Below are 16,106 nucleotides of genomic sequence, written 5' to 3' on the forward strand. Positions count from 1 at the left end.
CAAAAGAGTCAAAGATGACTTAGCAACTAAAGGACAGTTGATAGTTGGGAAAGGCTCCGTGGGTAAGGGACAGCTACCCTATATGTCACCGCAAGCCCCCTGCGGGGTTCTGTACCCCAGTTCCTTCCAGAGTCCTCCCCCTGTCACCTGTGGAGTGAGGGATTACTGCAAACATCGTTCAGCTTTATTTGACCTACTTTACAAAACCAAGTCCTACCATCTAAATAACTATGGGAGCTACAGGGTTATTGCATTTGGATCCTCAAGACACCTTTCCACCTGCCCAGGCCAAACTTAGCAGTAATCTCATGAAAAGTCCTGGGGGCCCTTCTGTGGAAATTACTGCACATCAGACATTGCAGGAAACCTGCTCTGTCTGAAACCAAGGGCTGCCGTCAGTCACGCCTTCTTGGGAAGGAAGCACCGGGTTCAGACATGGGCGGACAGTTCACTAAGAACGGATCTGCTGATGAGCAAAGGAGTGGACAAGTGAAATAAGAGACAGACATTATGACCTTAGGAGCAACTTTTCACTTCCAACTACCATTTTCTGTAGACTTGTCCGTTCTCTGCTGAGCACAAACACCACGATGGATGAAGTACAGTAAATGATGCTATGATTAGGAGCTTTTCCTTTATTATTATTATCACCGTCTTACAGGTCAGGACATTGAAACTCACCTGCCCAAAGTTATGCCAACGGAAAGAATCCTAAGTATCTGGGTCCCAAGTGACTGCTTTTAACCACTGCCTTGCAGACTTCTTCTGGAAGAAGCAACAGCAGTGGCCGCAACAATGGTATTAGCTACACTGGATTGAGAAATGGTTGCATGGAGGCCCTGGGCATGCTCAGTCGCTCAGTGTGTCCAATTCTTTGCAACCCCTTGCACTGTAGCCCACCAGGCTCCTCTGTCCGTGGGATTTCCCAGGCAAGGATACTGGAGCGGGTTGCCATTTCCTTCTCCAGGGGATCTTCCCAGCCCAGGGATTGAACCAGCATCTCCTGCATTGGCAGGCAGATTCTTTACCGCTGAGCCCTCCGGGGGAGCCCCTAGCACTGGACATGGATTATTTCATTTACTCCCCCTCCTGACCCTAAGAGGAATGTGTTATCGTTCACATTTTACTGACACAGACAGAGAGGTTCAGTTAACTGACCCAGGGTCACACAACTGGTGAGGCTGGATGGGGTATCGAATGCCAGGGCCAAGCCCTTCAGCCCTCCAGCTTACCATCATTGCCACAGTCATTCACTCCAACGCTCAGAATGAGCATTTACTGAGCACCTATTGCTTTTGCGGAACTGTGATCACCCTGGAAGTCCCAGCACTGAGGCCAAGCCAAGCGCTGGTAGAAAGAGCAGAAATGTGTTGCCTGGACCTGGTGGGGTTGGGGCCGGGTGGGGGGGTGAGGGGCGTTGCTGCTTATCTCTGCAGTGCTGCCCAGAGGCCATCTGCCTGGGTTTGCACATTTCAGTTTCTTGTGCTGAGCTTGCTGCTTAATTGTGCAGAGTTCTGTTTGCTTTCTGTTTTTAGAATGAACATCGCCAGGCAGAGGGTAAACTCCAGGACACGCACTGCACATTGCCTTTCCCTTGTATGTCCCCAAACCAGCAGAGGGTGTGTTGGTGCTCCAATAAATGAAATTGAATGAAAGCTTCTCTTTCTGGTCTCTCTTCATTATTAATCCATAAAGGCCTTTAAGGGGGTCAGCTTTTGTTGCAATCAACACTAGGGCAGGCAAGGACTCAGGGCATCGAAGTCTTTCTTCTTCTCAAAGCTCCTTTTTGAGCCCAGTTCTGCAGAGTCTTGCTTATCTGGAGAGACGGGCAAGCCATAGGAGATAAAAACAGATTATGTTACACGCTTAAATGTGGAACGTGGGCTTCCTGCAAGAGCTTGGAGTTTCCAGAAACACCGAAACTGTCTCCCCTTGGGCGATCCCAGCCGAAACTGCCTCCCCTTGGGCGATCTCAGCGCCTCGGGGGCAGTAGCTCTGACGCAGTTCAGACTTCACTCCAAGCCACAGAATCGCAAACAACCTTTCTTCTCAGCCGGGCCTTTGAAGCGCTCTACTCGGCCGGAAAACACTTCGGAGCCAAACAGAAGCGGACTCCGACCAACAGCGGCCGGTAGGGGACGGCAGACCCCGGCCTTTTCAGCCGCGGGGGCTGCCGCCCGCGCCCCCAGGTGGGGGTCCCCAGGTCCACCAAACCTGTCGCAGGTTTTCTGCTCAGTGGCTCCACCAGCCCAGCTCATTCCCTTCTCAGGCTGCAGGCTTGGGCTGCAAGGGAGAGGATTCCAAGGCGGGGATGGGAGCTGGTGCGGGCGCCTGGCCAATTGCTATGGACGATTTATGCCTCTGATAGGAAAACTGGAGATGCTGGCCAAGTCGGCAGCTGCCTGCATTCCGGCAAAGTCACAGGGCCGCGGCGGCGGCGGCCTCGCAGCCAGTGCCCGCGCGGCGGGAGCCGGGACCCGCCCCGGGGAAGGATGCGCGGAGCCAAGGTAGGGGACCCCTCCTCCTCCAAGCTTGGCTCGGGTCTGCCGGCGCGTGGCCCGCCCTCCCGGGGGTGGAGGTGGGGAGCAGGTCAGGTCCCTCGGCCCAGCAGCTGGCTCAGCGTCGGAACACAACCGGGTGGCTGGGTTGACAATCTGTGAACGCGGAGGAATGGAATTTTCAGTGAGTGGGTTTTTCCCTTTCCAGGAGCGCTGATGCTTGGCCCTGGTGCTCCAGACCCTGAAGTCCAGTTTCGAAACTGACCAGAGTAGGCCATGTTTCGGAGGAGGGCAGCCCCTACGTCTCCCCTTTGCTGAGGGCGTGTGAAGAGACTGTGGCGGCCTGGGTGGGAAGAGATGGGCAAAGAGCTCCAATACCTGTATTTCCGTGCAGAGACATTTTACAGCCAGGAAAAACCAATATCATCAGTTCTGCCATAACATGCCCACTGTGGGCATGTCATCTTCCTGCTACAAATTTTACCTGTTTTATGCTGTACCTGTGTTCCTAGAAAGACATATTGTTGTCCCTCAATCGTGTCCAACTCTTTGCGACTCTATGGACTGCACCATGCCAGGATTCCCTGTCCTTCACCGTCTTCCCGAGTTTGCTCAAACTAATGTCCATTGAGTCAATGATGCCATCCAACCATCTCATCCTCTGCTCCCCCCTTCTCCTCCTGCCCTCAATCTTTCCCAGCATCAGGATGTTTTCCAGTGAGTTGGCTCTTTGCATCAGGTGGCCAAAGTATTGGAGCTTCAGCTTTAGCATCAGTCCTTCCAATGAATATTCAGAGTTGGTTTCCTTTAGGATGAACTGGTTTGCTCTCCTTGCTGTCTAAGGGACTCTCGAGAGTCTTCTCTAGCACCACATTTTGAAAGCATCAATTCTTCGGCCCTCAGCCTTCTTTATGGTCCAACTCTCACATCCAACATACAGTACTGGAGTGGGCTGCCACTTCCTTCTCCAGAGGATCTTCTGACCCAGGGATCGAACCTGGATCTCCTGCGTTTCAGGCAGGTGCTTTACCCTCTGAGCCACCAGGGCTCATAGCTTTGACTAGACGGACCTTTGTCAGCAAAGCAATATCTTTGCTTTTTAATATGCTGTCTAGGAGGTTTGCCATAGCTTTGCCATAACTTCCAAGGAGCAAGGAGCTTTTAATTTCATGACTGCGGTCACCATCTGCAGTGATTTTGGAGCCCAAGAAAATAAAATCTGCCACACTTTCTATTTTTTACCCATCTATTTTGAAAGCCATGCAAAACATTTTTGTTATTAACTCTGATTTAAATGGCAAGAAGTAGCTTACCATAGGGTATATTGATTGCAGGTTAAAAGGGCATTTATATGCCCTTAGCTATGAGTATTCACGTGCTCTGTATGCTTCATGTTATGTACAACTACAGGTGAGATAATCCCCTGGAGAAGGAAATGGTAACCCATGCCAGTATTCTTGCCTGGAGAATTCCATGGACAGAGGAGTGTGGTGGACTACAGTCCATGATGTTGCAAAGAGCTAGGCATGACTTGAGTGAATAACCCTTTTACTTTCACTTTCAAATTGATATAAGTACAGTAAAATTAATAGTCTAAAACTAGCTAATGTGCTTATTAATCAGAAAAAATATCCAATTTCTAAAAGTTCTATCCCATTTAGTAATTTGACCTGTATGACATATATATGTATGTATGTGTGTGTGTATGGATAGCTTTATAAGAAAAAGTTGTATTACACATTGTACTAAGTTTCTTTTTTCTGCCCATCACTGAGACATCTTTTAATTTAAAAAAGTGGATTATATAGATCTATGAAATAAGCCACGAGAACAAAAACATTGTGTACTTTTTGTGGTTACATATAAACAAAAGACTGAAAGTAACAATTTATACTGCTGGTCAAGCATTAAGTTGTCCTTATCAGAGACTGTCAATTTAAGTGCTGATAAATGGTGAAGACTGGAGCTGAATTCCCAGAAGGTCAGACCTTGGAGATTTCTCTTTTGAATAGATTACTGGTAGTTGTTGTTCGTCTTTCTTACAAAGTAGAAACAAGTATGTTGTTTAGTCACTAAGTCGTCTCCAGCTCTTCTGCGACCCCGTGGACTGTAGCCCGCCAGGCTCCTCTATCCATGGGATTTCCCAGGCAAGGATACTGGCGTGGGTTGCCATTTCCTTCTCAACGGAATCTTCCTGACCCAGGGATTGAACTCATTTCTCCTTCACTGATAAGTAGATAAGTAGCCCACTGAGCTACCGGGGACGCCCAGAAACAAGTATACAAAACTGGATTTAGAAAAGTGGGCATTTAATCAGTTACAGCGCCCTACTGATCAACAAGTGATTTCAAGGTGATCAACAAGTGATTTCAATGACAATCACTTACGCTGGCCTGGTCAGCACTCCCCCCCCTCCATTAGATGACAGTCCTCCAGATTTCTGCAGCCAGCGCCCCTGTTCCCAGATCCAGCATCTCCTGGTGCTTCAGGACTTCCCAAGTCCCTCAGCAACCCAAGAAAATGGGACATCTTAGAGAAGACCCTACCATGTCTCCAGGTATGGTCCAGGGAAGGAAGACAAAGCCCTGGTTCATTATTACGAATCCTTGGAGAAGGAAATGGCAACCCACTCCAGTACTCTTGCCTGGAGAATCCCATGGACGGAGGAGCCTGGTGGGCTACAATCCACAGGGTCGCAAAGAGTCGGACACAACTGAGCGAATCCTTAATCAAGAGCATCCCTTAATCAAGAGGCCGTTTCTATTAATTCTGCAAATGGTTGTTAAAAGCCCATTCATTTTAAACTAGTAGTTCAACTGTCCTGTGTGCAAGCTGCCCTGAATCTAGCTCTCCACATCCTCCACTGTGTCACTGAGTTAGTGTAGCTAAGCTCATCACGTTATGTTATTCGAGAAATGTGAGCTATGTAGAAAAGAACAGACTGAGCCAATGCTGAAGCGATTCACCAACTTTCCTTATTTTTTAAATATGTTAGGTTTTTAAAGATACATTAGTTCTTTATCTCTGGCTGTGCTGGGTCTTGACTGCTGTGCTCGGGCTTTCTCGAGTTGCAGCCCGCGGGGGCTGCTCTTCCTGGTGGTGCCTGGGCCCTGGAGCTTCGGAGCTTCAGTAGTTGTGGTGCCCGGGCTTGGCTGGTCCGCAGCATGTAGGATCTTCCCCAACTGTGGATTGAACATGTGTCCCCTGCATTGCAAGGCAGCTTCATAACCACTGGACCACCGGGAAAGCCCCTGGTTGCTCTATAATCGGCTTTTGATATTGAGAAAGGACATCCACCTAAGATACGGCCAGTTTGCTGGGTCGTATTGACCCTAACTTCTGTCTCCCTTTGTGCTAGTTTGGTTTTGGAATCTGATATATCTCTAATTATTTTTCGTGTTGTACTAATTAGCATCACGTTGCCCCCAGCCATTTAAAAGAGGCTTTGTGAGGAGTCAAGTCAGAGGCCACCCCATCTTGACTAAGTCTTTTTCCCCAGTCATAATTTATTTCCTCCGCTTCCTTCTCATCTTCCAGCTCTGCTTCGGATACACCTCTTCTCTACAGAAAAAGACTTTTTTTTTTTTTTTAATGAAATGTCTACAGAAAGACATTTTCATTAGAATTAGAAGGGGTAACAAATTGTAATAGCTTGTTTTTCCGCTTCCCGTGTCTTTAGAAAGTCTCCTGTTCGCTTTCTTTGAAGCCGTTCATGAGTGATTACCTTGCTCTGCTCCCCTGACGCCCTCGCATGCTTGTTCTTTCCTTCTTTTATCATCACACCCGTGACGCTGCCCGCCGGGACTGCTTACTGAGACATCATTTGTGCTGCTTTTATCTTCGCTAGACCACTCCTCCACATGACTTTTTGATGGTAATATTGTCAAGATTTTCTCCCAATGTGTGCTCACTCCTGTTTCTTTGTAGATTTTTGTTTTAATACCTCTATTTTGACACATTTTCCCCCTGCGTTATTAAAGGGAACGTTTTGCTCATAAATAAAAATGGCTTTTTAAAATGTATTTGACAATGAGTTGGCCTTCTACCCCATTTTGGTAAGAGAATTGAAGACAGCAAATTCTCTTTGTTGCATAAAAACTGCCACTGAGCTTCTGTGCTCCCGATTAGAGAGATTTGAGGCACTCCTTCCACGAACGATTTGCTATTGACCACTTTGCCTGTTTGGGTCAATATAACTATCAGTATGTTTCGAATATCAGAACTTTCTGTGACCTTAAGTATGCGTATGAGCAATTATTAAAATTATACGTACTATCAGATATCTCAGAAATACGTTTCCCAAAGGGAAGAATTTTATTGGACTGGTCTGTATTCAAAGCGTGTCTTACTTTGTGAAACCTACAAAGTAGGTGAAAGATTTCTTATACCTGGATCAACATACTGATCAGTATCTACGGGATAGGCAACGAAGTGTGTCGGTATTTCTAATACACGAATGTCATTGACCCCATGGACTGCAGCCCGCCAGGCTCCTCTGTCTGTGGGGATTCTCCAGGCAAGAATACTGGAGTGGGTGGCCATGCGCTCCTCCAGGGGATCTTCCAACTCAGGGATCAAATCCAGGTCTCCTGCATTGCAGGCGGATTCTTTACCATCTGAGCCACCAGAAAAGCCCATAGATCAGATAACAGGAAATTATAATTTCGTTCATGTCTTAATGAAACCACTTCTTTTTTGTTTCGTTTTTAATTTGTATTGTAGGATAAGTGGTTTACAATGTTGTGTTAGTTCCTGCTATGCCGCTAAGTCAGTCAGGTATACATGTATCTCCTCTTTTTTAGATTCATTTCCCATAGAGGTCATTATGGAGTATTAGGTAGAAACCAATTGGCTTCCATCACCAATTTTTTTTTCTAGTCAGTAAGAGAGAGGGTTCAATGTCACGTGTTGAAACTACCTCAAAGTTTCATTTACCTTCTTACTTGTTAGGAATCCAGACCTGTTAAAATTTCATATTATTCCCAGTCTTTTACCTTAATGGGTTGAATAGTCATTGCCTAATAGTTTGAGGATAAATAAGTGCAGTTTATTTCTGTTTTCCAGATTGCGAAAGTGAAGAGTTAAATCTAAGAGATACATTTACACTTGCTTCTGGTGATGACATTCTAGCCATTATTTCAGGAAGGAAGTTGATTCACAGATACAGGACTAAGTAAACGGGGGAGGCACGTTATGGGTCATCACAGTTTATTCTTTCTGCGAGGCAAGTAGAGTTTCCAGTCACATGGCAATGATACCTACAGTGGTATATCCATAACCCCTCCGTCTTTTACCCTTTAGTTATTTGTGTATTTTGTTTGTAAGAAATATACTAACAAAATCACATGAAATAGTTATGTTTGTTATTTAATAATCTAGGCCAAAGTAACTAAGAAATAAGTTCATGATAGTTAAAATTCCACTGGAAATGCCTCTTCACTCACTCACCTCACACTATTATGACAACACAAGTGTTTACCTTGGTGTTCACCTCCTGTCCTTAAAACAAAAGGACCATCCCACCACCAAGAAAGACTCTAGGTAGGTAGGAAAAAAACAGCAAGGGAAAACCCAGAAATCACAGTTAGGTCCAAAGCACAAGACAATCAGTAGGTGCAAGAAAATACATATACGGTTTCACAAAATATTTTTAAATGCTTTTATTCTGAATATAGAAGTTCAGATTCATTTTGATTACATTTTGCATACTTTCTGAAGTTTCACATTTATGAAACAAAATGATTATTTTACTGTGTATATAAGTTCTGCAAAGCATTTCAACAAACATTAAGATTTTAGGTTTTGTGGAAGAACTTTACCAAAGGCCTTTTTTTTTAATTAAAAACAAAAAAAATTTTTTTTTTGAGCCTGCTGCTGCTAAGTCCCTTCAGTTGTGTCCGATTCTGTGTGACCCCATAGACGGCAGCCCACCAGGCTCCCCTGTTCCTGGGATTCTCCAGGCAAGAACACTGGAGTGGGTTGCCATTTCCTTCTCCAATGCATGAAAGGGAAAAGTGAAGTCGCTCAGTCGTGTCCGACTCTTAGCGCCTGAGTTACCATTTTTCGCCCATGCAGCACAGCACACAGGCATGTACACACAGGCACACAGCCCTAGTGTTATGGGCAGAAAGCTTTTTTACCAAACGCCTATTTTTAGATGACTTCTGCATCAAACTATACCATTTCATTTTTTTTAAGAGCAAAATTTCATTTTAAAAATGTCTCTAAACGTATGTTCAAGCTTTTGGGGGAATAATCCAGCTGTTTTGCTGAGCCCCCCTCTTTTATTTTTTTCAAGGTTGCACATGTACAAAAAGTAGATTCACTTTGTTACATAAAGGATGTACTTTGGGAAGACTGGAGCTACTTCTAGTTAGCAAGTTCTTTGCCACGCAGGTAACAATTTATCACAATTTGGCAAGATACACTTTTTACATTTGAGGTTAAGAAGGAATGTAGAAATAGCTCTGGGCAGAAAGGAAAGGCTTGCATGGAAGTATATAACCTGTTGTGATCTGATATTTTACTCCACACCCATATTATAAATAAACACAACTGGGAAAGAAATCCTCCCAACACTCTCTGCGCTAAAACTAAAGCCCGTGTGCTATATTAAGAGAAGTGGGATATATGTTTGCATTTGTAGGGATGGGCTGGTTGGTGGTTTTCATGACAAAATGCTTGCTTTCCTTTCCCCACCCTCAAAAAAAAAAAAAAAAAAAATGAAAGAAAGACTCCACAAACTTTGTCACAGTAGTTTGTAATCTGAAGTTCAGAGTTAGGATTATAAGCAATTAGAGAAGTACAGTCCGTTTTCATTTATAGGTGGCGCCAGTGGTAAAGAATCTGCCAGCCAGTGCAGGAGATGCAAGAGACAGGGTGTTTGATCCCTGGGTTGGGAAGATCCCCTGGAGGAGCAAACGGCCACCCACTCCAGTATTCTTGAACGGAAAGTTCCATGGACAAGAGGAGCCTGTTGGGCTACAGTCCGTGGGGTTGCAGAGAGTCAGGCACAACTGAGCTTGCCTGCAGGCAGGTAGGTTATCCATAGGTGGTAATCGTTGATAAAATCTGGCTCACCTCTCTTTTCTATCCCAACACTCCTGAGGCTTCTCTCCTTTCAAATACCTCCTTAAATCTCCCATCCGTGTTTGCAAAATAGTGACTAATTTTGAAGATAGGCCAATATTTCAGGAGAAAGGAGCAGAGGTATTTGAAGGTAAATGCGTGCCATTGTGGTAATCTGGTATTTTGAATGGTGACCTCACCAGGCCATGCCATCCGCAGAACCCTGCCCAGGTGCTGGTCTCCTCCCAGTGCGTTTACCCCAGACTATTCTAGAAACAAACTAGTCCTATGACTCAGGACTAGTGCTGTGGTATTTTGTAACACTTAAAATAAGTCACCAGAAGATGTAACGATTTTATATTGCTTTAGGAACCAAACGGTGTGGACCATTGCATTTTGAAAATACAGGGACGTTTAGATATTAGTGTTATCGGTCAAAACCCAAACCAGTAATTTTCAGGAAGCTCAGCTCAATTATTCTTTTTGGGGAGTCCACTTTGGTGGGAAAGCAGAACCCCGGTATTTTATTTCCACATATAATAATGCCACTTTCAATTGCTGGGTTGAGAATTACCCGGTGTAAGTTCTGCAATGACTGCTCTGTCATTAAACAAGCATGCATTGACGTCTTGTTATGGATTAGGACTGTGCAAGGTGCTAAGCTTGCAAAGATGAGTGAAGCAATGCTTGTCACCTGCTGGGAAGGGGAACAGAGCCATAGACAAATGCTTATAATTTAACATGGAGCATGTATGTAACTTTTAGGAGGTGCCCGAGGTCCCGTGGGTCTTCCCAGGTGGCACTAGTGATAAAGAACCCACCTGCCATTGCAGGAGAGGTAAGGACACGGGTCGGGAACATCCCCCGGAAGAGGGCATGGCAACCCACTCCAGTATTCTTGCCTGGAGAATCCCGTGGACAGAGGAGCCTGGCGGGATACAATCTATAGGGTCGCGCGCAGTCAGACACGACTGAAGCCGCTTAGCCTGGGAGGGCGCACACTCAGGGACCATGCGCACTAGGAGAAGCTTCGGTCACTCAAGGGGTGTGCAGAGGAGCCCTGGGGAAGGCTTCCTATGAGAGAATGCCTGAAGGCAGTCAGAAGAGAGGCGCCCCAGCAAGGGGGAAGGGCATGCAGCGGGGTGACTGTCACAGAGACACCTGCAGGACAACAAGATACCTTAGAGAGCCTGCTGCACTCCCGGGAAGCAGGAGCTGTGGGCGTGTACAGTGGGGGAGAGGCAGAGGCAAGGGCTGTCCAGATGCTCGGTCGTGTCTGACTCTTCGTGACCCCATGGACTGTGACTCCCCTGGTGGCTCAGACGGTGTCTGACTGCAATGCAGGAGACCCGGGTTCGATCCCTGGGTGGGGAAGATCCTCTGGAGAAGAAAATGGCAACCCACTCCAGTATTCTTGCCAGGAAAACCCCGTGGACAGAGGAGCCTGGTAAGCTATAGTCCATGGGGTCACAGAGTCAGACACGACTGAGTGACTTCACTTTCACTTTTGCATGGACTGCAGAGGCAAGGGAAGACACTGGAAACGCAGGCTGGGCCAGCTCACGGAGGCTTTGGGGTCCTGTTGGTGAATTTGAACTTTACCCTTAGTCCATGGGGGCTTCCCTTGTGGCTCAGCTGGGAAAGAATCGACCTGCAATGTGGGAGACCTGGGTCTGATCCCTGGGTTGGGAAGACCCCCTGGAGAAGGGAAAGGCTACCCACTCTAGTATTCTGGCCTGGAGAATTCCATGGACAGTAGAGTCCATGGGGTTGCAAAGAGTCGGACACGACTGATTGACTTTCAATTTCATTTAGCCCATGAGGAGCCACGGGCTTTGACGGGTTTTCAGCAGAGGACTCACATGGTCAGAGTTGCTTTTTAGGCAGGTCAATCGGCAGAGAAAGAGAACTGAAGAGGGCAAGGCTGAATCCAGGCAGAAGCGCTGTGAGACTCCACCAGGAGTCGGGGTGAGCTGGACAAGAGGGTGTTAGGAATGGAGAGGGGAGGCAGCCTCGAGGATCATAAGCATCAGAGGGCCGGAAAGGGATGCGTGATCGGGTGTGAGAGGTGAAGGAGCCGGAGAGGTCAAGGGTGACGAGCCGTGTCCTAGCTCAGGAGACGGGAAGGATGGAGACACAGCAGTCAGAGGGGAAAGCAGTGTCTGCTTGGAGTAAGGTTTTTCCTTCGCCTGCTGCCCTTACACACACACACACACGGGCCGCTCTCTCTTTCCCTCTCTCACACACACGTTTCTGTTATGCACGTTTCAGGAGTACAGCATGATAGTTTGACATCTGTCTTCACTGATGACCCCCGAAGTCTGGGTACCTCCCATCACCTGACTGTTGACCCCACACATGCTATCTAAATCGTTTTTTCCAATTTTTACTGAAGTATAGCTGACTTACAATACTGTGTTCTTTTGTCTGCACACACTGTATCAGTCACTCTGTCTCGCTCCCGCTGTGCCCCATGCTTGCCTTACAGGAACACCGTTGGACTTCGTTTTAATTGCATGTTTAATTTTCTGTCTTCCTCACTCAACCGTAAGCTCCTTGGAACAAGGACTGTGTTTGCCTTCCTCATTATTCATTCTCATGTCAGCAGTTTGCCTGGCACCTAATAGGCAGCGATAAATATGTATAAAGGGGATGAGCGTAGTGTTCAGATCATAATTAGGAGTCAGCCATACATTTTCAGTGAGTTTTCTATGTGGATTTTTGTTGTTGCTGTGTTTTGAATGACAGCCCTGCTGAAATTACTGGATGAAGAACTGGAGATGTCACACCAGTGAACCTGGCTTCTAGTCCCAGTCCTGACCTTGGTCAGATTTGTGTCATTAGACAAGGAGTTTACTCCCTTCCTGGGTATCATTTCTCCCTGTTAGGAACAGGGACAGGTCTGATTGCTGGGATCCTGCCTGACTCTGATGTTTTACAAGAAAGGGAGACATCTTATAGGACAAACCAGAAGGAAAAAAATAGTATAACAATACATTAAATACTTTATTAAGCAAGAGAAAAAAGAAACCCTCAGGAAGACAGAAAGCCCAGACTCTTAAGTATACTTGCCGTTAAGCCTTTCAATGTCGTCCAGCCTTTTTGATAGTATAGTTAGCCCTTCAGTCGTGTCTGACTCTTGCAACCCCACGGACGGTAGCCCACTAGGCTCCTCTGTCCATGGGATTTCCCAGGCGAGAAGACTAGAGTGGGTTGCCATTTCCTTCTCCAGGGGATCTTCCCGACGGTATAGTTTTATGATTAAAGAGAAATCAGCTCAAGTGTTACCTGCTGCCTGGGGCTGTGTGGCGTCGCCACTGTCCTGAGGTCTGACGGTTCCGAGGGTTGACCATCAGGATAAGAAATAGGTTAAGGAGACAATGTCCTTATCCTCGGTGGGCTCAGTATGTGCCTGCCTTTCCCCACAGCAGCTCCCTGTGTGCTCAGGCTCTCTTTTGCCGCCAATGTCTCTCTGTCCCCAAGAAGCCCTGCATTGATTGCTGCATCTACATGAGTTTCCCTTCTTGCAAAGCATCATTATCCCCCATAAAAAAGAATGTGAGCTCAGAGGCTTCTTTGTCCAAAACAAAACTTTGAAGGCAAATTCCTTGAACTTTTGAGACATTCAACAGACAGTGGCTCCATTCCTGGTGGGTGCACACATTTAACTCTGTCAGGAACCTTTGACATGTTTTCCGCAGCTCTGTTCACTGCGACTTCCTGGGGACATTTCACTGTTGGAAATTTAACTTGAAAGGGAAAGATGTATTGTTCTTGCTGATGCTGGGAAAGACCGAAGACTGGAGAAGAGGGCCACCGAGGATGAGATGGCTGGATGGCATCACTGACTCAATGGACATGAGTTTGAGCAAACTCCGGGAGACAGCGAAGGACAGGGAAGCCTGGCAGGCTGCAGTCCACGGGGTTGCAAAGAATCGGACACGACCAAGCGACTGAACATCAAAACTTTTGCTTGGTTTTTAAGCAAGGATGGGGCTTCCCTGGTGGCTCAGATGGTAAAGCATCTGCCCGCAATGCGGGAGACCCGGGTACGATCCCTGGGTCTGGAAGGTCCCCTGGAGAAGGAAATGGCAACCCACTCCAGTACTCTTGCCTGGAAAATTCCACGGACTGAGGAGCCTGGTAGGCTACAGTCCGTGGGGTCACGAAGAGTCTTAGATGACTGAGCAACTTAACTTTCACTTTCACGCAAGGATAAGAAACCCATTTGTTTTACATTGATTTGTAATAACCTTTTTTTTTTAAGGTAAGGGTTCTTTTTACCACTTGAAAGCTTTTTAAAATGTATGCAAGGAATATTGGACTGCTCCTCTTATATGCCAGGCACTGTTTCAGGCACCAGGAACACAGTGTCTCTGACCTCACGGATCATACACTCCGGTGGAGGAAAGAAGACAGTAAGCAGACGGCAAGTAAATACGCAGTATGACAGGGAGAGATTTTTGCTGCCCAGAAACTTGAAGCAGGGTAAGAGGCATAGGGTGTTGCTATTAGATATCAGGAAACCAGGTAAACCTCACTGAGAAGGCTGCATTTGGGCAGACTGGAGCAAGCCTCGAAGATACCGGAGAGTGTTGCAATGAGGGAACAGACAGGACCGAGCCCCTGGGGCAGGACCGTGTGTGGCTGTTGGAGGTCTGACAAGGAGGCTGGAGCGGCTGGAGTATGCTGAGCAGGCGGGAGAGTATGGGAGGCATGGTTGGAGAGCGTGAGCAGGGCCCAGACCCTGGGCGGCGGTCCAGGCCATCGTGGGACTTGGATCTCCCTCCAAGCGAGATGGGAAGAGCTGAGGGTTTTGAGGAGAGGAGTAATCTTGTTGTGTGGAGTTGGAAGGACCCAAGGGGAGCCCAGCAGAGACGATCTTGAGATAGATCCAGCTTCGAGGTGCTGGCACCAGAGTGGTAGCAGTGGAGGCGTTGAGAAGTAGTTCGATGATGGATATTATCTTGCAGGCAGAACTGGGAGATTTTGCTTAGAGCTTGGAAGTGGGGGTTGAGGAAAACAGTGGTGTTAACAGTAAATGCCAATCTTTTGGCTCAAATGACTGGAAGAATAGGGTTGCTGTTTCCCCAAAAAGAAGAGAGTACATGTAGAGCGAGCTTTCACTGGTTTCGTTGTGTCTAACTTTTCTTTAAGGATGCTGTTGAAATCAAGGGTTCCGTTTTGGGCATGTGAAGTTTGTCAGATAGCCAAGCGAAGATGCTCTTATGGACATGTTGACAGGAGTGAGTCTGATAGGCGCCCAGGTGTGGAGACATGTATTCGGATACTACATCAGCGCAGAGATGCTGTTTAAACCCATGCAAGTGGATGGAGTCATCTGGAAAGTGGGTGTAAACAAAGATGCATCTGAGAGCAGACCTGTAGCACTCCAACATTTGCCAGCTAGGGGATGCCAAGGAGCCAGCAAAGGGGGCTGGGAAGGGGTGATCCACGGGGAGGTGAGAGGAAAGAGATTCGGTCCAGGAAGCCAGGGAATAAAGTAGAGGGTGAGATCCCCTCTGTCGGGTGATGCCATGTGTATACACACATGTATATACATACACACACATACATGCAAAACGTGGCTTCCCAGGTGGCATGGTGGTAAAGGCTCCGCCTGCCAATGCAGGAGACACCAGTTCCATCCCTGGATTGGGAAGATCCCCTGGAGGAGGGCATGGCAACCCACTCCAGTATTCTTGTCTGGAAAATCCCACGAACAGAGGAGCCCGGCGGGCTACAGTCCATGGGGTCACAAAGAGTCAGATGCAGCTGAGCACACCACCACACACACACACACACAAAAAAAAAACACACCTCTGTCCAGTATATGACTTCTTAACCTGACGTTACTTCATGAAGCATTTTCTATGTCATCAAATATAATTTCCATGCATGGATTTAATGACCCCATAGTATTTCATGTCATGGATATCCTGTAACTGACTATTCTCTGATAGATGTTTGTATCAATTTTTCAGTTTCATAAATTATGTTTGTATGCACATCATGGTGTACATTTTTGTGTCTTCAATATAAATTCCTAGAACTGGAATTACAGGATCAAAAGTGAATGCTGTATGAGTGAGTATGTGTTATGACTGTCCATCCAGAAAGACTTTATCAAGGTTTGCTTTTACCAGCTTTGTGAAAGAGGACTGCTTGTTTTGCTGTGGCTTCCCCAACATTGTATAACAGTTGTTTTCAGGGTTTGTTTTTTTTTTTGACCAGAGAGTAAAAATGGCTTATCAAAGACGTTTGCAACTGTTTTTTGTAAGCTTTTTATGGCTTTGTGTATCTTTTGTACCTATCTCTTGTCAACGTGCCTTCCAGGTGGCAAAGAATATACCTGCCAGTGCTGGAGATGCAAGAGACATGGGTTCAATCCCTGGGTCAGGAAGAGCCCTTGGAGTTGGCAATGGCAACCCACTCTAGTATTCTTGCCTGGAAAATTCCATGGGCAGAAGAACCTGGCAGGCTACAGTCTGTGGGTCCCAGAGAGTCAGGCATGACTGAGTGACCGAGGACTTGTCGGTG

General features: G+C 46.8%; 1 protein-coding gene across 4 annotated transcripts in view; it reads left to right on the forward strand.

The window, feature by feature from the left end:
* MAP3K4 (mitogen-activated protein kinase kinase kinase 4) overlaps nt 1-16,106 on the forward strand; it is a 149,253-nt gene that overhangs the window by 4,208 nt on the left and 128,939 nt on the right. For all 4 annotated transcript variants that reach the window (XM_070795605.1, XM_070795606.1, XM_070795607.1 and 1 more), the window contains exon 2: nt 2,369-2,507. In XM_070795605.1, coding sequence (XP_070651706.1) covers nt 2,369-2,507 — 139 coding nt within the window. The remainder of the gene's footprint in view (nt 1-2,368; nt 2,508-16,106) is intronic.

The sequence above is a fragment of the Bos indicus genome, chromosome 9 (genome assembly GCF_029378745.1).
Source record: "Bos indicus isolate NIAB-ARS_2022 breed Sahiwal x Tharparkar chromosome 9, NIAB-ARS_B.indTharparkar_mat_pri_1.0, whole genome shotgun sequence".
Lineage (NCBI taxonomy): Eukaryota > Metazoa > Chordata > Mammalia > Artiodactyla > Bovidae > Bos > Bos indicus.